Source organism: Xiphophorus hellerii, chromosome 20, assembly GCF_003331165.1.
Source record: "Xiphophorus hellerii strain 12219 chromosome 20, Xiphophorus_hellerii-4.1, whole genome shotgun sequence".
Lineage (NCBI taxonomy): Eukaryota > Metazoa > Chordata > Actinopteri > Cyprinodontiformes > Poeciliidae > Xiphophorus > Xiphophorus hellerii.
In genome coordinates this window covers 23,906,624-23,931,860 of record NC_045691.1, presented here as the reverse complement: position 1 = coordinate 23,931,860, position 25,237 = coordinate 23,906,624, and the positions used below count along the sequence as shown (strand labels likewise).

Below are 25,237 nucleotides of genomic sequence, written 5' to 3'. Positions count from 1 at the left end.
AACTGATTTACTGGTGCTGAGACGCTAATTCGCTCATTTTCTTTTTATATCTGGACGTGAATATAAATCTAAAGCTGTAAAAGTACAGCAGCTTTGAGTCTGTAGCTGAGGTTAGATGTGGATGCCCTTCCCTTAAAGCCCGTTTTATCTAAATCTTTGGGCTTTGGTTTCCGTCTTAGCTGGACTTGGTCAAAAGTAGCTATTCAGGGGTTAAAGTCAGATTCACTACAGTTAAAAGTAAATTGAATATGGCACAAATTGCATCGTATTCCAGGTTAGAAATGTCCTTTTCTAAACAATGATTGAAGAAAAAATTAGTTCTAGTGTACACCTGAAAAATGTGCGTATTTGGCCTAGTGTGGCGTTGTAGACGGAAAACATGTAACAAAAATACTTTTTCCCAAAAAAACATTTGAAAAGTACAGCATTCATTTGTAGTTACCCCTCTTTACTCCGATGCCCTCAAATGTAGTCACGTGGTTATAGAGTCCATCTGAGTGAAGCTTACTCTCAGCTGATCCGTGAAGGGCTTACATGTTTGTCGAAGAGCTTTAATGAACCAACAGCATCATGAAGGCCAAAGAACACAGCAGTCAGGTCAGGGAGAAAGTAAAAGCAAAGATAGCTTACAAAACAATATCCAAAGCTTTAAATATGTCACAGAGCTCTGGTCAAGCCAGTATCCTACAAATAGAAAGAGTATGGCACAACCGCAAACCAATGAGCCAAGAAAGCTTTGGAGGAGGTGCAGAGATTCCCTGCTCAGGAGGGAAGGGTCTCCACAAATCTGGCCTTCAGTAAGAAGAAATCCACTATTCAAAGTAAGCCATAAGAACTCCAGCTTAAAGTTTGCCATTCATATCCTTCTAAAGGTTTTACGTGCTTGAAAAGGGTGGCAGATACACCTCTGTGGGGCAAGCGGCTGACCTGCCGGTTCTGCAGACAGATCCGGAAAAAGGAGGATCGTAGAGCCACCCAGCTTGGAAACTTGTTTACTGAGTTTCCTTGCTTTGTCCAGAACCAAGCAAGTCTCTGTGATCCTTGTGTACAGCCCATGACACCAAGTCTGGGAAGACCCAACAAATTGCTGCCATTAAAAGTAGATCGCTCCACCCATAATGAGACCAGCGAGCACTCAGAGACCCATCAAGCCTCACGCAATCCAATCAGAACAAAAACAAACATGGTGAGCAGCGAGCCCTCGTTAGGCCATCATCTCCCCCAGACCCTCGCTTCAGTTTAAAACACTGCCTGATGACTGAACAAACAAACCCTCAACATCTTTACTGTTTGGTGTTTGGGGTTCTCGGGGCCAGATTAGTAATCATATCTCTGTCCTGTTATTCTATGTCTCAGCAGAGGGGAGGAGGTGTGAGACGGCGGGTTCCAGCTAAAGGCAAGGAGAGGGGCCGGTGGGCTTTCACTGAAAACATAATTGGCATGGCCCCAGTGACACTGTCCATCAGATTGTGCTGAGCCTCTCTGTGTGCATTCGCGGGGCCCCTGCAAGGTTTCATTAAACAAGGAGCAGAGGCCTCCGAGGAGATGTTTGTGCAGCCTCAGCGGCTCCACCACACAGCAAGGAGCGCAGCTTCGTAAACGCAGCCTCGCTCAGAAACAATTAGCTTGGGAACTCTATCTAATAAGGAGCCTAAACGTTTTCTCAAGCGCTCGAAGGTCTCGATTTTAAAAAAGCAGATTTTTGAAACTATTTGTGATTATTTTAGAGAATTTTTTTTTATTTTAGCCCTGTCAACGTTAGCTAGCATAACTAGCAATAATATCATTTAAGAAGGATTATCACCCACATGTCTTTGCAGAATTGTTTTCATTCAGCCGCATATGAAGATTTTCAAGCATGAACAGAACTTTTATCTTCATGACACTGCAACTCAACTGGAGTGAAGTCCAGACTTTGACTAGGCCACTGGTAAACCCTAATTTTTGAAAGTTGGACTTCCTGTTGTGCTTTAGAGACCATCGTAACCCAAACACATGCAGGAATTGATTTTTTTTCTGCTAGTGAGTAGAATTTATAGTTTCATTAGTTATAAAAAAAATTTACCATGTCCTTAAGCGGCACAGAAGCCAAACAGCATAATATTACCATTTCCATGTTTGACTCTAGACATGATGTACTTTGTTCTGAAATGCTACTTTAGTTTTACCCCACATAAGACAGGTTGCACATATAAAATGTTTCACCTTTATCTTGACAATACACAGAATATCATCCCTTAAGTCTTGGGGATCTTTAAGATGTTGTTTGTGCAATGTGTGACGGGTTTATGTGTTATTCAGCAGTGTTTTTGGACTTGGTACTACTCCATGGATGCCATTTGCCCCAGTTTCTGAATCATGTTATTGATGTTATTGAATCATGAACACTGAACTTTAAGTGAAGTGAAGTGACTTTTGCAGTACTTTCTACGCTGGGGGCTCTTTTGTAACCTCCTGGATGAGTCGTCCATGAAATCCTAAAGTAATTTTGGTCCACTGGCCACTTCTGGGAAGGATCATCGCTTCAATGTTTTCTCTATGAAAATGACTCTCACTGTGCTGTTAAGTCCCAAGCCCCTAAAAAAGACTTTGCAACTTTTTTATAGACTGACAGATGTAAACTGCTTTGCTTCTCTTTTGTTTTTGAATTCTTTACATACTTTACCTTGTCAGTCAAGTTCCGTCTAAGTTATTACTTGATTGTGCAGGGAGTTGTGTTCACCATTTGAAAACTGGATAATGTATTTAATCAGGATATCTATGTCTAATATTCTTAATTTGATATTTAAGTCTGACATAAAGCTGAAACAGAAACCCTCAATATATTCTTGCTTTGAAAGACTTAATTCTTTACATATGCTTATTTTATACCCAATTTTTAAATAACTTAAAAGGTGCATAAACTTCACAGTCTTTCTTTTACTCTCTTTCTCAATTGTGATTTAATATAACATTTTGTAAGGTTATATTCAGTCAACATAATGTTTTGGTCAGTGAAGAAGACACTGACTAAACATGTCTTTTTTTGCACTTGAGATTGCTGGTAAAAAAAAAGAAAAGAATTAAATACATTTAAATGTTACAACCTTAAGTTTGTATTGCCTATAGAGTAACCCTAACCCTAACCCCTAACTCTATCCGTAACATGTCTGGAAGATAAAATGTGTTACCAACAGTATTTTTGCTTTGATACACTACTTTCTCATGATAAGAAGAAACACTTATCAAGTCAACTGAACACCATGATGACCTGCTGAATAAAGTTTTGGATAGATAGCGGTTTACTAATGATACTGACTGAGCTAGTTTGTCACCAGTCACAACTTTAAAAGCCAATCCTTCTGTAAAACATCTGTACCTTTTGTAACCAAATATGCATGTCTCCAAACAAGTTTGTAATAGTTCACAGCAAAAGCCAACAATCATCCATTGGCGTCCAAACCAAATGCACAACGGTTACGCTATGACACAAAAAACATGAACCGAGATCCTGCTCTGCATAAAAGAGCCAAACCCAAAGTCATGGGCCTCAGCAAAGATAATCATCAGAGATATTGAATAGGAGGATAGAAGAATAATATGAACCCTAAAACCCAGAGGAATCTGTGCGCCCTTATAAGGTCTTCGGTGATGGAGAGAGGGCAGAGAGGGTAAGTGAGCCAACAAAACACCGGACAGTACCAGCTCGTCCATGCATGGGAAAAACCTCACTCTCTGAATGTGGAACCAATGAGTTTAATAAATAAAATCACATCCAAAAGAGATTCCATCATAAGTACCTCACTTGGGTCCCAAAGCCTGGGTTGAATAAGTCAAGGTAGAGCCAACTTTTCATCCTCAGAAGAAAGAAAAAAAGAGGTTAATATTTTCTCTTAAGTTACCCTTAATTCCAGCTTTCAAGTGGCTCTTAGCATTTTCCACTAAGCCATCCAATCCTGTCCCCCAACACTGCAGTTAACAGCCACATTCATCTCTAAATAGCACACTTGTAGCTCTCAGTATGCTCATCTGTCCATCAGGTGAAATTTAATAATCATATTTGTGTAACTCGCCCTTATAATTCCCACGCAGACACACTCAACAGAAGCTAAATATACACCACTTCAGCTGGCTCCAGAAGTCTACTTGTGTCTGCTAGCAATTAGTAAAGCAGGTTTGTGCGACTCCATTGTTTGGACTGCCGGCCTCTCGCGGAGATAATGAGCCTTAATCATTGAGTGACACCATAATTGCCAAGGTGTATGGTGACACGACAACAGACGCAATTACCCTACTTTTGACATCAATGCTCTCATTAAATGATGTCATTGAAATGTGATGCTTTAGATACACACCCAGCCACCCTGCCGACTATGCGCGCGTACACACACCTAGTACGCTGACCATGTACAGGGTTTATAGGTATAAAAGTACTTGCCTGCCTGGGAATTTAAAAGTAATTTTTCACTATGTGTTTTTTTGTTTTTTTTGTGCTTGTTTATTTTTGTTCAAGAGCCAGTGTTTTAGATGTATATCAGTTTTTGCTAAAGTCACTATTAGCACGTTTAGTTTTAAAAGTGTATAAAAATGAAAAGAAATACAGATTTTATTGTGATCATGCACCACACCGAAAGCTTCGACGTTTTATTATAGTCACATGATCTCTCACTGAAAATTTTAGAAAGAGCAAACGCTTATTTTGAACCGATTAGAAAGAAATTATACATAAGGACCACACACATCTTTGCTAAAATAAATGTACAAATACGTGACTTCACTTTAATCTAATGGACACGATACAATTTTTCAAAAATAAAAACAGAAGAAACATCTGATTACACTAATGCAGACATGGGGTCTGTCATTGAGTTTGTTGGTGGAGGACCAGAATGCAGGCAGGATGCTGGCAGAATAAAATGAGAAGTTTATTTGGTAAATAAACTGAATTCATACTAACCAATCAAAAAACTTCACACGAGAGCCACACACACACTCACCAAGGGACACACATTCATGCACCGAAATGCAGACTGGTAGGCAAGATTGGGTAAAGAGCTTTGCCAAGGGGCACACTGACAGGAGGAAGCTGGAATCATGCCCACAACTTGGAAATTTCAAGCCACTGAGCCACTTTCAAAGTATTTAAAGATGTAAACTTAGAACATCGAGGACACGATGCAACAAGCCAAGGCAGAAACATGGGCTTGCGAGAGACCGGCAGCGATGGGAAACAAAACAGGAAACAACAGGAGAATCTTACAGGGCGGGGGATGAAAACAGGGACTTTATATACTGGAAGAAGTGATTACTGGAGTTGGAACAAGAGAAGCTGATTAACTGAATGAGAAGCAGCTGCAGGGCAGCATTAAACTAATGCAGAAATAAAAGAAATATGAGCAAACACAACAATAGCGAAAGTAAACAAGCACTAAAGTAACAACAAAGGCCAGATTAAAAGTGACAAAGCAGCTTAGAAATGCATGCTACAGAGAAAACAGACGGAAATAGAACCCAGTGTGCATAAAATAATTAAATTATTAATATAAGAGAGAATCTCCACTCACACAAAAACACACACAAAAAAAACCTAAAGTACAAAACAAAGCTATAAAATAAACATAAAATCCTTCAACTTCAACTTGTGACATGCTGGTCTTAGTTGTTTTAAACTTAAAAATATCTGCAGTCAGAGCAATAATTCAAACACTTAAAACATCTGAGATTAATACATTTGGAAAGCACTAAGCAGTTTTTTTTAAATATTCTGGACCAATACAACGTAAAAAAGTTAAAATGTGAAGTTTCTGAAGCCGGGGTGAAGTTTAGATAGAGGGAAAGATTCATTGTTTTGTTTTGGCTCCTTTGGTTGGAGAGCTGCGGAAACCAAAGAGGCATCTTGGGGTTATCAAGTCTCCATAACAAGATCATCTACACGCCAGCTGGACTGTAAATAGTTTAGCTTTTTCCTATTATAAAAAAAACATAAATGTGTGAAGTTTCCAAAACTCCGCTGGAACACTTTCCCCCTAGATACACACAATTTGGCTGAGATTGTGTTCTCCTGAGGAACAAGTTCTCCAATCGGAGTAAAAAAAAAACAACCTCATGCCCACTATATGGAGGAATACGGCGGTGGATCTGTGATGCTGCGGGCTTGTTTCTCTTTTGAAGGCCCTGGGAAGTTTGAACTCTTTGAAATATTTTAGAAAAATAAATCTGGTGGACTCTGCCAGAACCCTTAAAGCGGGTTGTCTTGGGGTCTCTCAGCAGGATTAAGATCCAAAACATATGTCCAAAACAGCAGAGAAAGGATTCACCTGACAGAACTCCGACCTTTTCCAGGACTATCTCATTCCCCTTCAGACCTGAATCCCACAGCACTAGAGGCTGTATATTATGCAATTGTATAAAGAAAAACATACATATGTTTGAAAAGCCTTTGTGTCATCTTTACTATTGGTTCCTATAAACTTTATAAAACAGACTTGTTGGCACAGATTCAGATTTTTGGCACCTAAAACAAAGGCGCACCCTTGTTTCTATCATTCACCTCTGCAGACCTTAACGCAAGCAGTGTGACTGCAATATTCATTTCTGTTTTCACTTAAATAGGGCTTAGAAGGCCATTTACAAGGTGCTTTTGCAAAGCGTGCAAAAGTGTTTTTTTTATGATGTGTTAGGAGCTGCAGTTATGTTAGCTACCACTTAAATATATGCAGTAAAAATGTGTCAAGCAAATCACTCATTTTGCGTTTATTGTCACACCTAACACCTCTGCTTCACCGTACGAGAGGCAGAAACGGTAAACTCAAACGCATTCAGTTATTGTTACCACTACAACTAATATTGTTTCACATCTTAGCTCACTTTTTTTTTAAAAATTTGAATTAACAAACACACACCCCACACACAGGACACAGAAGCAGGCAAACGGAAAACACAAGCAGAAGTCCGAGCCTAGAAATAAACTAAAAAGAAATTGTAAGGTTGACTTTTGCAATTACATATGTGAGGGAGAATTTACCTCCATGTAATGTTTTAATGAGCTTCAGCTAAGTAGAAACGCTTTCAAGAAAATAGTAATAATAATTAAAAGAAAGTTCATCAGTCAAAATCCGCTCTTGGTAAAACTCTATAGCGTGTGAAATATTTGTCCCCGGCTCCTGTGAAAGCTTTGCAAAGATCCTTGGGTGCCATAAAACCTGAAGGCAATTAAAAGTGCTCATTTTTCACCACGTTTTTAAATTCTGTAGCAATTAATCTGCCCAATTTGATTATGAACTGCACAAATTAAACAATAAAGACCTGTCTAATGAGGGATTAATTATGGGTAGCGGGAGGGAAGAGGGGCTGGAGCTGCAGCCATGTGTCAGTGTCTCCTGCAGACAGCGCAGGGCCATAAGGAAGACAAAGAGGCTCGGCAACCATGTGGTCCGGCACTGATAGGGCCCCCTCATCACAGATCAGTAGATCCGCAGCCAAGAGAGCCCATAAAAGGCCCGGCCATAATTGAAAGTGCCAAAATCAATAGCGCTGACAGGCCTTAATTAAATTAAATATGTCTCCCACAGGAGAGGACTGGGGCCCAGGGGAAGAAGAAGGGAGAGCAAGAGCTGCTGCCTGAGTGAGCTCACTGTGAGAGGACTGCTGAGATGTCCAGACTGCGCGTCCATTACGGAGCAGTGACTTTACATAACTGATAGGAGATTGTACCAAGGAGAGGTGTGTTTAATAATGCCAAATGTTTAGAGGTGGTAAAACGCAAAGGGAGTAATCATTAACGTAATCGTGCTGTTTTGTTTACCAAACTTGACGGTGTATTTTACATGTGAACTGTGATATACTGTATTCCCAAGTGTTGTTACCTTGAGGACGTCTTTCTCTGGTCCAGGGAATGTGTTTAGAGCGTAGTCTTGGTTTTTAGCTTCTTTTTTTTTTTTTTTTTTTGCATAATGATGAACTCCTAATCTGTAAGAGTAAATCAAAATATTATTAAAATTGAGAAAAAAGTCACTGTAAAAATGCTACACGTGTGTTGCATTGGCTTGCTTGCTAATCAACGTCTTTATGAGTCAACAGGTTTACGTTTACAACTCTAACTGCTATCAAAGAAAACAAAATACTGTGCAACCCGTGGAAGCTCTCCGTATTTAGTCACGTTACAGTTGCAAAATTTCAAACATCTTATTGCAGTTTAATGCAATTTAAAAGTACACACCGTAAAACAATACACTGTAGTTGTAGTGCAATGTAATCCCCTTTCTTAGCTCCATTAATATTTCCATTGACTCTGACCAGATTCCCTCTCCTCATTGAAGAAAAACACCACCACAGCATAATGCTGCCACCACCATGTTCTCTTCCAAGTTCTGGGTAATGCATTGTACAACATTTTCCGATATCGTTTTACTTCTTCAAAGCACTGCAGCTATTTCAAATGTGGATTTAAGAATATGTGTTTACTACATCCATATTTTTAGACGTGACGTGTGCTGTAATTTCCAAAGGTTGGGTGTCTTGGGCTTTCAGGATTACCATACTGTCGGTCACAGAAGAGCATCACCTGTATGAAGAAACAGAAACTCCTCATCATTTCAGGCTTTGCCCACATTTAAAAGATTAGGCAGCAGGAGTCAGTGAAAGGTCACTGGCTGTGTGTTGTTGTGCGAAGAGGTGAACGAAAGACAGGAGGTCGGTAAGGAAGGGTGGTGACTGGGGGAGAGGGGTCGGGGTGGGGCAATACAGGAACCTCAACCCCTCTGGATAAACTTGAGATGCAGACGGTTGAGACTTGTGAGATTAGAATGGAGCCAGGTCTGCTGCAGACTGGTCAGAGGGACATGGGCACGGCGCAGCTCAGCCCTGAAATTTTTCAGACAAACCTCCCCTTCCTCGATTTCACCCCATCCTCTTCTGCCCTGGTTTGGTTTTCTTTGACCAAATCCACAAGATAAAAGCAAAGAGAGCATGATGGTCAGGAAAACTTAAAACTTTTTAAAGAATAGTTTATGTATATTGTGTCAAGGGCAAGGCAAGATAGCAAGATATTTTTAAAATAGTTTGGCAAGCTCTCTCTCTCTCTCTCTATATATATATACAGTATATATACATATATGTATGTATATATGTGTGTATATTGAATCTCTACAACTGTATTTAAATATATTTGACCAAAGAAAATATGCATACCCCAAAATCTATTATATGGATTTTTATTGTAATTATAGAACAAAATTTATTTAATGAGTAAACTTTGTAAATATGAAAAAAAAATCTTTGTTTTAAATGCTGTTTTCCAAAAACATTCCTAAACAATAAAAATAATTAAGAAGTGACTCTTAAATAAAAAGAATATAATTTTCTTGTCATTATTATCATAACGTTTTACTGCATTGGTAGGTAATAACTGATAAATACCTCTTCTCACACAGTATAACAACAACAACAACAATAATAATAATAATAATAAGCATAAAACTGTACATGTTTTTATTAGTTCCAAATGCGTGTGGTGGCGTTTCACCGCTCCACTTCATTTAGCCAATCACCGAGCATCTTTTTAATGACCAATCACCGGGATGATTTGTTTCCCGCAGCTATTGCTTGTTTCGCGCTTATTAAGCATTTAGCGCTAATTTGATTTCTAATCAACAAGCGCACTCCGCGTCTGGGGGCTCCCACCGAAATGATGGAGTTATCAAACGCTTCGCCATTAGTTAATCAATCCACTTTTTAGATATCATGTTAGCCAGACCAGTGATTTGCAAACGATTTCACCGTGCAAGGATGTTTAATGGCGTGAGAGAAATAAAGGGGAAGGCGATCATTTAATTTCACACCAAAAGCTGCACCGCGGTTAATTGAGATTTCTATGGCTGAGCGATGAAATATTGTAAATCTTAAAAAAAAAAAAAAAAAGAAAGAAAGAAAGAAAGAAAAAAGCAGCAGTTTTTATCTGGATTTTACAGCGCGTTTGGGCGACAGGCTCAGGGAGTGATACGGCTGCTGGCACGGTGAAATGATTTTGATTTGGAAGTCAAGCAGGGGTCACAGCGTGAGGGATGCTGATCCTATCAGGCTGGGCGGGAGCGTGTGAGTGATGCTGGAATAATGAAGAGACGTGGAGCCTATGGAGCCTCTCAGCAACGCACCGAATGCACAGTACTGGGCCGTAATGTGACCGCTAAATCCAAAATGAACCCAAATGATCGTTTCATGTAAACTGAATGTATATGTGAATTGAACTGAGTTGATATAAAAGGAATTTGGACCGAATTGCGCTCTAATCGCCTGGAGATGACGTCACCTGTAATTGGCGCTATATAAATAAACTGAATACAAAATTCCCGATAATTTATTTACCAGCGTTATTATTATTATTATTATTATTATTATTATTTAAAGTAATTGTAATAATAATATCCTTTCTATTAAAAATCTGTCATATTTTATGAGAAATATTATTTATACTAAGATAAAAGTGATTTAACCAGCTAAAAGCGAAATGTCTGGGTGTTGTGGCTTTCTGGGCATGACCGAGGGGTAAAGGGAGTAAAAAAAACGCAAAACGCCAGGAATTATTTGACATTTTTAAATACATGTTTCATTTTTATTGTAATAATCGTGATAGGAGTATTTTTGAAATAATATACAAAAAAAAAAGTGTATCCATTGATGATAATTTATTAAACTGACAACATAAAAAGCATTTCAACAGAGAACATATCTGAATAATCATGTCCAGATACTTTAGAATAAAATCAACATGAAACAGCTCAATATTAGGCTTGTTAAACTGAAATATTAACCAAACACCACGACTTCTTTCAAACTGTTGAAATCTCTAAAAAGCAAAAAGGAGGGAAATCTCTCCGACATTTTAATTTATATCTGTTGTTAGATCAAACACTTGATTGATTACATAATGGCATTTTTAAATGCACTTTGCATTTTTCCCCCCTCTTCTGCATAATGCATTTCTGTGAGTAAACCCTTTCTGTTTACTCACAGAAAGGGTTTGTAGGAGTTTATATGGGTCCTTAAACAACCAGACCCCCACAAACACCGATCAGTTTCGAAGCAACTTTCATTTCTTTTGAGGTGGACATACTGGAACCGTCACTCCTGTTAAAATTACAATCACATTCCAACTCACCAGCTCAAAATAAAGTGTTGCAAGTGTTGCTATAACGACGGATTCTTGTTTGCGGTCGCCGTTGCTTTTAGTTGGATTCTTACCCCAAATATTAGCCTTCTCGCAGACCGAGCACCAGCGTTGTCCATAAATGTTAACAGTTAAAATTGTGCTTCATTGATCAGTTAAAGTTTAAGCACCTCTGACTGCGCCGATTACAACAGAACTGTACACTTTCTCTGAAAACCTTCAACCGCAAACCTGAAGTTTGGATAACATTTCCACCTGTATCTCACCTCGGACCTTCTTAAATCACCGTGCCTGATTCTGCAGGCACATTTTTCTGCGCAGCGCCTCTCCTCAGACAATATGCCCCCCGCTAGTCTGGCGACAGCCGAGCTGAGAGAGAGGGGTTCCCCCCCCGCCTTCTCCTTCCCTTTCCTCTGAAGCGCAAAGGTTTTTTTTCTTTTTCTTGTTTTTAATCATCCCCATTTCCACAGGGACGCGTTCATCCAGCCTGTCAGCTCGGGAAAAGGTGAGGGAAGATAAATGGGGAATAAAAGGTATTTTATTCTTGGTCAGTTTAATAGACTTAGAAAGTTAATCATTTGAGCAGGTAAAAAAAAAAAAAAAAAAAAAAAAAACCTTCTTCTACTTTTGGAGGAGTTTATTTGTGGAAGCTTTAAAATAGTTTATTTCTTTCGGCGTGCCTCGAAATCGGGACTTTATTTCTCTGCTTCTTCCTGTTTGCTGTTCTGCGAGCTTTATTATCTGTAACATTCAAATCTGGACATAAAGTATAAAGTGAATAACTTGTGCCTTCTGTTTCCGTCGTGACTTGATGGAGACGTGTCATTTCAGTCACACTGACAAGAACTGGCGGAACAAGTGAGGCATTTTTAATACTTTCTTTCTTGTCCAAAATTATTCCATGCCGACTTTTTGTGAGCCATTTCATTGTTACTTATATTTGATCGTAAGAACAACTCCAAGTCTGTAATAAAAAAATAAATAAAAGAAGAAAAGAAAAAAGTTCCCATATGAACCCAAACAGTATGGCGGACAGGGGCTGGGTTATCACATCAAACTGGAAGTTAATGTTGTTTCCACACATTTGAACTGGCAGCCGGTCCATATTACACCGGTCATTTTGTGAAACCAACACAAAACTGTGAGAGGATCAATGTCGCAATTTACATGGGCCAAAGTTATTTATTTATTTATTTATTTATTTATTTATTTATTTATTTATTTATTTATTTGCTTATGTAGTAAGTTATTTATTTTAGTAAAAAAACTCACTATAGGAGTCGTCTTAAACGTCTTATACACATAATAGCTCACACTAATTTAAAAAAAATAAAGCAAAGTACATTTTCCATTTTTATATTTTTAAAAACTATATGATGTGCTTTTTTAAGAGAGAGAGAGACAGAGAGACCGAGAGTCTCATTAATTGTATTTTTTTGATTTTTTTTTTGTAACAGTTATTCGCAACATTAAACGGATCCTTTATGCTGCCACCTAAAGCCACGAACAATTAATCCAGGAATTTGGAAATAACTAATCCGGGACTACTTTTTCTTTCTGCCGTAGATGCACGTTCACGCAGGTACAGCTACACCTGCCACGCTGATTGGCTGGAGCGCATCCCGAAGCTTAAATGACCGAGAGGCATTGTTGCTTAGTGGCAACAAAGTGGCCCGCTCCGCCTGATTGCGCTAATTGCTCTGAAACAGGATCCATTATGTATAATTATAGAGACCTTGGGCCGGACCGAAGGCTGCTGCTTCCATCTCTCCGCAGGGGGAAACTCGCCAAGAGAAATCCACTCAAACAGTCACGGAAGCGGCGAAAGTCCCTTTCCTTCGCACGTGCACTTGAATCTTCTCATTAATAAGTAAATAAATTAGACAGCATACCTGCCCGCGCGTGAGTGTTACTGTCCCCGGATGAAAGTCACTTTACAAGGACCAAGAGCAAATATTTAACCTAAAACAACAGCAACTCCTTTTTACATCCACTTCTCTTTTCATGTCTTTACAGTTTAAATTGACAGAGCTCGCATGAAAAGGGTTAAGACAACTTTCGGAGGCGGCAACAATGAGACCTTTGTCTGCAGCCCCTTGCCCCCTGAGGAGGAATCAAAGGTAGTTTATGAAGTTAAAGAAAGGCCCGATGGGCCTTAAACCTTTTTTCTGTAACTTAACTCGGCCCTCATTTGTTGCCCCGGGATTTAAATAAAACGGGATGGTAATCGTCTTCTCCGTGGCACACCAGTCCCTCTCTCTCTCTCTCTCTCTTTTTTTTTCTTTTATAAAGGCTCAAGTTTGGGAGGTTGAATGGCACCAAAGTCCCGCTGCTGCCACATGAAGCTAAAATATACAAAAGTCTGCAGTGAAGCCCGGTAGGGGCTCAAAAATGCATTATTTTTTTAAATATATAAAATTGCGTGTAAGTGACGACTGAAGAAAATGTGTCCGTGAAGCAGACATTTGTTGTTGGTTTATAATTAAGAGATGAAAATCGTCTCGACATGTTTAGAATGTTACAAAACAAACATACACACAATTTCGTATTTGATTCTTTTTTTTCTGCATAAATATGAGCCGCCTAAACTGAGGCTGCTTCGTGCCAAACATTACAAACATTAGTCAACTCAATTCGCCCCTTAATTATTTTACTCATTAGTCATGTCTCGCCTTTTATTTGATACCTCTGTTGTTGTTATGCATCTTTTTTTTTAAGTTAAGTAATAAATAGTCGTTTAGTACCTTACTAAAGGTACTACTAAAGGTACTACTAAAGGTACTAAACCTTTAGTAGTAAACGACTCATTCTGACTGCTGGCGAATTATAATGTTCTGGATTCCACTTGTGATTTTGAATGAAATTTGAACTATAAGTCCTGTAAATATTAGCAGGAGATATTTACAACTATTCAGATGTGACAATGTTATTGTCACATTTCTTAAGAGTCAGTTGGCCCTAAAGTGGATCAAAAGCAGAGTAAATGTAAATAGTGTAATGGGGTATTCAGAAAATAATGTACATTTCAACTTGATAATAGCAATTTCTTAACATTTTTATTCAAATATGTTTTCCACAATTCTTGCAACGACCAAGAATAATAAATTGGTAAGCAATAGGTTATTCACATTAATACGAAACGTGTTTGTTTACATGTGCGAAATGGAAGTATGAAGGGACGAAGTGGCAATGCAAGCTGGCGGGGGCCAATTGATCCGGAGCTTCAGAAGTCATCAGCTGATGCCTCCTGAAGCCTATAGTGTAAAGGCACACTCCTGCACTAAGGACCAGGTAAGTGTTTGAGCCCCCAGGCAGAGAGGTCTTCCGTCGGCTGACGGAGCCCTGGAGCATCGGGGCTCTTTTAAAAGTGTTCCGTGTTGCATGTTCTGTTTTTTTTTTAAGTGTTTCCAAACGCACAGCTGCACAAAGCACATGCATCATCTGCAAATGCAAACTAAGACAATAATCACCTGCAGCTGTTAAAGTAAAAAAAACCACAAAAAAAAAAACCCGGGTACGCACCTTGATTTTCATGACTTTAGAAGTCAAGTTCTCATTAAAAACTAACATCGGTTTTCATGTCTCTCTCAACCGGTCACGACAAGCCTCTCTCACACACAAATAGCAGATTATTTACCTTATCTGGCTATCTTTATTGCTTTGCAGGAAAGGTCGGCCGGGCGCCTCGGTCGCAAATCATTGTCACCTTGAATGTTAATTGCACTTTATGAGAAGCGGGTCTTTTTAAAAAAATATGTTTTAACCATTTCAAACCACCGCAACAAGCCCAGACTTAATGAGGCGGCGTACCACCAAAAAGGAGGGAGATGTCCCTCTGACCGCGGAGAGCCGCACCAGCAGCTCTCCGTCCATCCACAGCCACGGGTCAGCGGCGGTGTGGCGATGTAATTACGCGAGTTCCAGGAATCCTTCATTACGTAGCTGCTGCCTGCGCCGCTCGCGCAAACCTGTGGGCGCCGACTCAGCTTCCTCCACATATACATGTAGACTGACACTACACGACTCTGGCGCTCATTTGAATAGACTGCAGCGGCATGTGATCAGCAGAGGGCGGACTAATTTCTCGGGCTGAATGGCTCAGTGTCCCTGGGCTAGGGCGGACAGAGGAAGAGGAGGAGAAGGAGAAAAGGAAAGAGGAGGAGGAGGAGGTGCGAGCGAAAACGTTTTTCTTTTTGTTTTTTTCCTTTCTCCCAATAGTCTCCCTAAAAGTGCAGCCCTTTGATCCGGGCCGCTGCTGGCGCCTAAAAACAACATAAGTTGTCTGCCCATTAGAGAGACTGACAAATCGTGACAGATTGTTTATGCGTGGTAATTAGCGGTGCTGACGCTAAAGCCTGAGAACTGATGCAATAAAAAGAAAAAGAAAGACTCTACCTGCCTTCACTGCAAGGGAGTTTAGTTAGTTATAGATAGATAGATAGATAGATAGATAGATAGATAGATAGATAGATAGATAGATAGATAGATAGATAGATAGATAGATAGATAGATAGATAGATAGATAGATAGATAGATAGATAGATAGATAGATAGATAGATAGATAGATAGATAGATAGACAGATAGACAGACAGACAGACAGACAGAGACAGATAGATGTAAAAATCCTATTTTTCTTCATCCCTTCTTTCAAATTGAAAAAGACATGAGTACATGCTATTCCAGGAAGACTGACGTCAGTATTTCTTCTTGCATAAAACTGTCCATACCCTGCAGTCATTAAAAAAGTCATTTAAAAAATTTAAAACACCTGGATCAGTGAAAACAGAAGGCTGGCCACAGACTTATTCTGGCATTGCATCAAAAAATGTTCACCAAGGATTATTGTGCACTGTGGTGTCCTTTAATGGGAATTGGATATGATATGCATTTGTTTGGGAGTAATTGGAACAGAAATACTTCTCTGCCCTACCATCACAAACGTAAACATGTAGACTTTCATGATGCATTATTAGACAGCAAAACTCTTGACGGGACTGTCTGGCGCAGAGCAGAAAATAGATATGTGGAAAAGAAAGCGCAATTTAGCACAGTAGAGGATCTGTGATGCTGTGGGGGCGGCCTCTCTTCCAGTAACCATGGAAACCTCACCAGAATGCAGAAGGAAATCTTGGACCGAACTCTTTCATTTCAATAAGAAAAAAAAAATCTGGTGATCTCTACCAAAAACCTGTAAGTGGGTCATGCCTCTAATACTTATTCAGGACTTATCAGAGGCAATATCAACCTTCTCCCACTGGTGAGCTGAAGAGTAGGGAGATAACCTATGCTCTCTGGACAATTTGGAGGTGTGTGCTTCAATCTTGTAAATTAGCCAAAGGGCTGCCCTATTGGACAAATGAAATTGTACACCAAACCAAACCTTGGCAACCTGCAACTTTTGCTGGTGTTAAATTTTGCTCATCAAATTTTGGTGATATTTTGTTTTCTTGCCAAATTCTGTAGAGTAAACACCTTTTGTGTTCAATGATGCAACTGCAATAAGATGTGAATTTATTATTCGTCTTAACAAAGAGTGCCAAGAAATCTGTCCACGTTTCAGTACTAAAAAAGAACGACAAGGTCAACCTAGTTAGATGAATAGAATAGAATAGAAGCTGATCTTCTTAATTTGATTAGCTCCCATAAATGACCCTTCTAGCTGCTGGTTTCAGAAAAAATGGCGACTTCTTGGAATAGATTTTAAAAGTTTTATGTCTTTTTCACTAACATGTTATGATTGAAGTAGCTTGGCCTCACTCCCTAATTTTGACATAAAAGGACAAACCAGGTGCCAAAAACGACAACTATGTAGAATTACAGTAATTTAGCTGAGCAAGCATATTTTAAAGTTGTCTTTACATAACATACAGCAGAATCATCGATTGGAGTCAGTCCAAACACACTGGTTAAAATGTAACAGTGTGTTTTAGCAGTATAAGAATCTTATTCTTTCTGTTCTCGGATATAATTAGGACTAAAACGCCATTTGGGAGCTCTTACTCTTGATTTAAACCACGGATCATAAAGAGTTTGTTTTGTTTACGTGCATTTGAAGTCGGTTATATTGCTATATTTCTTCTGTCAGATTTTTTTTTCTTTTTTAAACCCCACATCTCACTCGGTCCGGCCCCCTGTCCACGCTGATTGGCCGCCTCTCTCTCCACGCCTGCTTTATTATACAGCTCTTCGCTCCAATCTGGCCGCATAAACATGAGGATGCCGTCACTTTAGCAGAACTCTTCCCACGGCTCGCAGTCACAGTCGAGACTTGGAAAAAAAGTCGTCTCTCTTTTATATATATATATATATATATATATTTTACTTGCGCACAGTCGGGACCTGTATGGCCCCATCGATCGCCATGTCAGCACTGACCGCCGGTGTGAAAAGCGAAGACCTCTCCCCCCGATCGGTGCTCGTCAATAGAGGCGAAATGCAGACCAGCCTGAGCCCCGCAGAGGAGACCGGGAAGCCCAAAGTCGCGATCCTGCCTTTCAGCGTGGAGGCGCTGATGGCTGACAGGAAGCCCAGCAGAGAAGTGCCATCTCCGGACGGCGCGGCCGGGACGTCCCAGTCACTGGCGAAGGGGACGCGGATGGGCGCCTTCGCCGGTCTAGACGCTTCTGTTCCCGCTTTGCCGATGAACTCTGCGTTTTCTGTCGGCGACATTATGAACATGTCCGACGATGTGCTGATTAAACCCGAGAGTCCGGATAGTCAAGAGAGGACTTCGTGGATCCAAAGTCCACGTTTCTCCCCGACACCCCCACGTAAGTCCCACTTAAAAATGCTTGGTGTGAGAATTACGCATGGGTAGAGTTTATATTGCACATAATGTAAAACTAACGCGTACATTTAAGAGACCAGCATGTGCCAACCCAATTTCTTTTTTCGCAAAGTGTTCAGTTTCGAAGAGGTACTAAATGTTTTTTTAAATTATTATTATTTTTTTATTATTTTGGTAACCGGGTCGCTTTGTTGTCGTTGCAGGACGCTTGAGTCCTCCCGCCTGCCCGCTGCGCAAACACAAGACAAACAGAAAGCCTCGGACTCCGTTCACCACGTCCCAGCTGCTGGCCCTGGAGAGGAAGTTCCGCCAGAAGCAGTACCTCTCCATCGCGGAGCGCGCGGAGTTCTCCAGCTCCCTCAACCTCACGGAGACCCAGGTGAAAATCTGGTTCCAGAACAGAAGAGCCAAGGCCAAGCGCCTCCAGGAGGCAGAGCTGGAAAAACTGAAAATGGCAGCGAAGCCCATGTTGCCCCCGGCCTTCGGGATCTCCTTCCCCCTCGGCGCACACGTTCCGGCGTCCTACGCGGGGTCGCACCCGTTCCAGAGGCACTCGCTGCCGGTGTCTCCTGTGGGACTGTACGCCGCGCATGTGGGATACAGTATGTACCACCTGGCTTGACAGTGGTGAGGGGGGGACACTCAAAAGAAAGAGGGCACCAGCAGGACTACGTTTTAAAGAGAGATTGGGCCCCTTTTGGACCAATGATGCGACAAATGAGAAAAGCATCCAGGTGGGGAGGTCAGTGTCGCGTCTGGTCAGGGAGGGTGGGAGCAAGGCCTCCTAACGGACCCACTCTGACGACGCTGTGTTCTCTTCCGTTTCGACCTGGCCAGTAAACTCCCACAGTGTGTGTGTGTCATTTGTGTCAGATAAGATTCTCTGAAGATGGATTTTTTTTTTCTTTTCCTTTTTTTTTTTTTTTTTTTTTTGCAAATATGGAAGACGACTTGCAACCTTCAAACGTGTTTTGACCTTAAAGTCAAGTGTGGACATTAAACAGGGCGTCCATGACAGCCAGGTGAAAGGTGACAAGCCTTTTTTTCCCCAGAGATCAAGGCGCAGCTTGACATACTTTTTTTGTACCTACGAACTTTGACTGGGCTTAAAAAAAGACAAGCTGATGTCAAACTACACTAACAACTCCACAGCTTTGGAATCGGTGTTTTTCTGTTTTGTTTTCATGTTTTACTTTCATATAAATGCGCAACCGCAGCGTCTCATTTAGTCCGTAAAATCTGGAGAATCACAGCGTTTGTTTTTATTCTTGTTTTTTTTAATAACAGCACTGTCTGTTGTTTCATTGGTTCCCTTATTTTGGAAGGGGAAAGTGTACTGTAAAGTAATGTATATTTGAAAAAAAAAAATCCTCATTTATATTCTGAATATATTTGTGACATAACTTAACAATAAATTGTTTATTCTTTTTTTCCCATGTTTTTCGTTTTAAATTGCGCTTTTTCATTTTAACTGCAGAAGGTCTTCCTTAAACCTATTTTAAATATATTTTAGAGCCATTTAACCGAAAACAAATTATGTTTAGGGTTATAGAGTTTAAACAAGAGATTTGGGTTAAAAAGCTGAACTCTTCCAAGCGTGTGACTTTCAATGTCTACATTCACTGGTTATGAAGTGAAAAAGGGCAAATTTTCAACTTTTTCCTTTTTCTTTTTTATAAAGACTTGTCTACACAAAAGACTTGTGTAAATCTGACAAGTTGGAGGATGAGACTCATTTTCGCTGGTCAAACTTAAACATCTTCAGGAAAATGTATATTAGATGAAAACAAGGTGCATTAAGTACAAGATATATGTAAAAAAATGAGTTACTTAAATATCACAAAGAAAACTTCTGATCTCATTCGATCCCTGTCGTGGTCTCTGTTTCGGCTCATCTCAGTGTCGTTTGGAAGTGGATTTAATCAAATTCCATGTTTTTCTGCGATCAAGTTACAACGATAATGTTTCTGTACCGATTCCAGTTTTTCGGTTTCTTCCAATTTTGACCGATTACTTTTTTTCCCTATAATGTATAATTGAGAAAACGACATTCCCCTGTTGGAGGTAGTGGTTTTGAAACTGAAATGAAGGAACTTGAACACTAGGAGTATTTAGGTTTCAGAGGAAGTCTTTCTGATTTTCAGGACTGAAAATGTTCTTAGTTTTGATGCGTTTAATGAATGATGGTGGTGGCAGGATTCGATTTATTGAACATTTGATCTGCTGATCGATCAGGGTCGATTGGGAAACTGGTCAGTTCGATTTTAAGCCAATCGTTCGGTACATCTCGATATTTTCTTAGCTGTGCGTGTTTTTCTTTTCGCCTTTGAATCGCCTAACCCAGATATTAGAGGCGCCAGATGGAAGCAGGAGGAAGAGTGGGTGGTGGACAATCACTTTTGCTGACTTCAAACCGCAGAGATACATTCTGAAAATTGCCTCTCTTGGGTGGAAATTGCTCGTAAACAATCCGCCGTGTGACTGTCATTACGTGCGTTTAAGGGTGTAAAGTGAGCCGGGTGGCAATTCATTACAACATGAGGTGGACTGAGCCATGTGTCGGTGTGAGTCTGGAGGAGAGTTTCTGACGCCCTGGAGTAAACGCAGGCAGAAAAGTATCCGAACAGAAACTTAAGGTCGTTTTCTGCCATCAGGGGATGAGAGGAGAGGGATCAGATAGGAGGGTTCGGGGTGGGGGGATTACAGACCGCTCCGCGGCGCTTTTAAAGGCTTTCTCCGGACTTTCCTGCCATTCAGGCAGGGGTTAAACTGGAGTAAAATAATTGCTGTAATGAGCAAAGGCAATCTGCCGCAGACAGAGGCCGGCTCCAGCGAGGCTGTAGCTCCAGGCAAGGCGGAACTTTTATCATTCCTAAAATGTCAACGGGGGACTGGGACGGGCAACACGCTCAGCTCAGAGCGCTGTGGTGAAAGCAAGCAACCAGGGCAAGAGCCTTTTCACTTATTCAGGTACAATCCTTTTGTTCGTTTTCATTATTTATCGTTTAGACTCATCTCAAAAATGTTTTATTTTTCTTCGACTCGGCTCCCCAGATCACCTCCGCTCCGTCTCGTCCAGCATGCAGGCACGAACTAACGTATAATCCCCGACAATAAGTTCAAATCACACGGATGGACGCTCCTTCTGAAAAGAGCAGAAACTTGACACAAAGGAGCCAAAGGAGACCGGTCCTCTCTTCTGAAGCCTTTCATTCCTTTGTCCCCCACCGCTCTCTGCCAGGGGCCAAACACAAAACAAAAGTCGCTTGTTTATGTCGTGGAAAAGATCACAGGAGGTTTCTCTTAACTCCGTGGTAAAACCTCTTGATCCCCAAAGGAGGCAAATAGGTTATTATCTTGGATAAATGATTATAAAAAGAAGACGACTTTAACCGTTGAATGGACGGAGTATTATGGGCAAGTTTAGCTTGTAAATGTAACCAGAGTGTCTTTTCAAAAGCTTGTTTTCCCCGCTAAGCCCGTGTTTTTTTTTTTAGAGTTATATGTAAAAAAAAATAATTGAAAGAGACTGACAAATAAAGCAAGCTCTCATATTTCTTTCAGAAACTCATCAAATGAGCCGTTGATTTACCTTTTTCCTCATTTTGTGATTGAAGAACATCTAATGATCCCTGAGCAATTTTTCACTTTTAGGCCTAATACTGTACACAATTACATGCATGACTCACTATGACTGAAATAACCCCAAAGACTTTGAAATTCGGTCATAATAAGCTATGCTTAGTCTCATATTATGCGGGGGGAAAAATAATTCGGCATTAAATGTGAGATTAAGTGATATTTGAGTATTTTTGGGAAAAAATATTTTAATTCATCACAACTGCTTAACAACAAATAAAGCAATTGAGAAGCAGTGGTTTAGGTGTCGTTTTACGAGTACGAAATGGAATCAGGGAGGTACGAAACGGCTTCACTTTTGAAAAGACCAACCGTATTCGCGAATTTTTATTACACTGTAAAATCATATTTTGTGATTTTACTTTTACGAAATAACATAAAAATATCAATAAAATCCCCCAAAAAAATAAAATAAAATAAAATAAGAACTCACAAGCGGTATTTCTTTTTCAGCATTACTTTAAAGAACTGGCCTTTCGCTGGTTCACAACCGGCATCCTCCAAGGCAGATCCCACACCACCACCTTCTGTCCACAGGCAGATTAACAGAACCGCAGCAGTAAACACACATGTGGAACCACTAGTGCACTACAGGCTCATTTTATTTACATAACACACATATTATTATTATTATACATATAATGCACGCAACTACCAGCCCTTCTTTGATCTCATTACGATTTCCTAAAAGCAAAATAAAAACCATATAACTAATACAATCACTTATAATGCAAAAATAAAATCATTTGAATTGAAAAAAAAAAAAAAAGTGAGCCAATTTCACTTGTTTATGTCCATGCGTGTAACTGCATGCCTGTCCAGCGCCGCGTGCAGCCTATAATAATAATAACTCCACATGAACGTGATAAATCATGGCTCAAAGATAGCCATCATCGGCAATTTCTTGCGGATGTCTCTCCGCTAAAAGCGAGGAGGCTAATAAAACCTGGCCTCCTGCAGAAAACCAGATGTTCACGTTTTGACGGGAATGTACAGCAATATCACAACGCACTTTTTCAGAAATGAAAAACCGCAGTAGGTTTTTACCATGGAGTCAGCTCTGAGAGAAAAGAAGAGATAAGAAGAGATGTAAATCGACCTACTTTTTTTTTTTTTTTTTTTTTTTTGCGTGATTGTGATTCGGCTGCTGAAACCTCATTTAAGCGGATGAATATAATATTATTGATAAACATTATTACACAATCAATATAGTTGTTTTATTATTTCAAGTGTATACGCTATTTGAGTTATTCTACATAGGATATGATGGTCTATGTAGGCTGACAAAAATTTAACCTTACTGCAATGATGAGAAAATTAGGTAAAGGATACCACTAGAGGGCAGCACCGTCTTGACCTCCATGCCATGAAAGGTTGACATGTCTTACCCTTTGCTCAGTCATTTTTGTGCTTAGCAGAGACAAGAATAAAGCTTTCAAAGATGAATTTGTTAAATCTTTTCACACTAAATTAAACTTAAATGTATTATTCATCATTATGTAAGCCAAAACCATGTAAGATGTCTTTAGCGGGAGAAGAATAAGAACAACGTGATAATGTCCTTTGCTATTGAGACAACATTACTGTAAATGGCAATGAAAGAGCTAAATGCTATGAAACCCCTCTAAAAAACTTTGAAACACAAAACACATGACCGCCAGTTCGGCGTATGGCTGTGCTGTATTAGAAGCATCAGAGAAAAGTGAGGAAAAAGTCCAAACTCAACTGATAAGCTGCCAAAAATCAAAAAGTGGCGAGAGGAAAGTTACTGTTCAAAGAAAGTCATAAGTCTGACTTCCAGTATGTCACGACAAACACATGGAACAAAATGCTGTGGTCAGATGACACAAAATGGTAACATTTCATCTAATAAAATGTGGGAAAATAACACTATGCCTCTGAGCACACAATTTCCATAGTGAAACATGGTGGTGGCAGCATTGTTCTGTGGAGGTACATCAGGAGGTGAGAGGATTTGATTCAGGTGCAGAAATGCTTCTAAAAGTAGTAGGACAGTGGGATTTTTTATTTTTATTTTTTGGAAAATCTTTAAAAAAAACAACAAAAAAAACTGGAATAACTAATCACCCACTTTAATCCAAATACGGTTTGATCACCCTGAAAGTTATTTGGGCGTACCAGAGTACAGTGGGATAAATACACAACAAATGGCACTCTTTTGCCTAATATTTTTAATAAGAACGTTCAAAACCATATATTCTTTTTACTTAAAATCCCAATATTATAGATGAACCTTTGGCTATAGTGTCACCAAAAGTGGAAACGGTAGAGGGGGAGACTTTAGCAAGGCTCCGCAGCGAGATAAAGTGAACACTTAGTCTTGTCACTAGTGTCTTGGATTTTCTGAAAACATACTCTTAGCCCTTATCAGTATATAAAACAACAGCCTAATAAGGTGTATTTAGTGTACGCAGGGGGACAACACTGTTTACCACAACACAGCCTCTCAATCGCCTGGTTTACTGACGAGCACAATTATTATAAACAGAGTAGAGAATGTGCCGGTCATCTATTGGGGGAAACATTTCCTTATGCACACTAATGAGGCAACACTTCTCTAAAAAAATGCAATAAAAGCGCTAAATGTGATGGAAAATTGCCTGAAAGCCCTATAAAAGAATCGGAATCTCAAACCGCATGGCTGCTACTTTAATGTGAATAAGTTTGTGATGTGTTCTTTACAAGGGAATTTTATTTTAACAAAGCAGAGAATGATTACTGATTGCACAGCATTTGGGGGGTTTTTTTTGGGTGCAGTACCTGAACATTACATCGCCACGGCCGCCTGCGGTTTTAATGTTCTGTTCTAGTTTTGCTTTTAAGAGTAGGTGCATTGTGCTGCCCTATAATTATGATTAATAAGAACAGCAATTAGGCTTTATGAGCGTACTGTGGGCAGGTTTTCTCAATAAGCCACATGGTGCTGACTAACAGTTTAGTCCTTTCAGGGTCAGTTTATTATAGCTGCGAGGAGCTCTGACATGATGGTTCAGAAGCAGGGTCTACTTGGAACAAAGTAAGAATTGGTTTGATGGATTCTAGGGATTCTTCACGGAGCGGATGTGACTCGGTTTCTGTTTCCATCAAACAGTTTTCAACATGGCAAACTGCCTGCCGGATATGGATAAAAGTATCGAAGAACTGATCAATATTTTGAAAAGACTAAATATTGGAGTGCTAAAATTTGACAATGATTTTATTCAAATATATAGTGCTTTTACAACGTGTTCAGAATTTGTCAGGTCTTACATGGATGTATCACCTTATTCTGTTGTATGTTGTTTTTAACTTCTTTGTACAAGCACTTTGAATTGTCTTTGGCTGAAAGGTGCTATATAAATAAAGTTGCCTTGCCTTGCCTTACCTTCATGTGGTGACCTGACAGCCCATAGTAAACCCCACAGACTGTTACTGCCACTACCGTGTTTCACAGTGTTTATGCTGAGAAGGAATTATAGATGGATGGATTTTTTTCTTTTTTTTTACTCATTACATTTCATGGCAATTGGGTTCATTGGATTTTATTTAGAGGTACCAGGGTCAACAGGGCATGTATCTTTCTCAATCTGCTTCACAATTATGCAGCACTTTGTCTTGGTCTACTAAACAAAATTTAAGCAAGATACCTTGAAGGTTATGGTTGAT

At 39.8% G+C, this 25,237-nt stretch overlaps 1 protein-coding gene across 1 annotated transcript; it reads left to right on the top strand.

Moving 5' to 3' along the window:
• Nucleotides 1-17,488: 17,488 nt before the first annotated feature.
• Nucleotides 17,489-19,370, top strand: msx1a (muscle segment homeobox 1a). Its single transcript, XM_032550459.1, has 2 exons — nt 17,489-17,915; nt 18,136-19,370. Exons 1-2 carry the CDS (start codon nt 17,489-17,491, stop codon nt 18,552-18,554), a joined length of 846 nt encoding a protein of 281 aa, XP_032406350.1. The 3' UTR covers nt 18,555-19,370.
• Nucleotides 19,371-25,237: the final 5,867 nt, after the last annotated feature.

Bases quoted from the DNA above. Each gene is read 5' to 3' on its own strand.
- msx1a (XM_032550459.1), top strand. From the start codon at position 17,489: ATGGCCCCATCGATCGCCATGTCAGCACTGACCGCCGGTGTGAAAAGC. The intron at 17,916-18,135 runs GTAAGTCCCACT...TTGTCGTTGCAG, and splicing joins TTTCTCCCCGACACCCCCAC to GACGCTTGAGTCCTCCCGCC.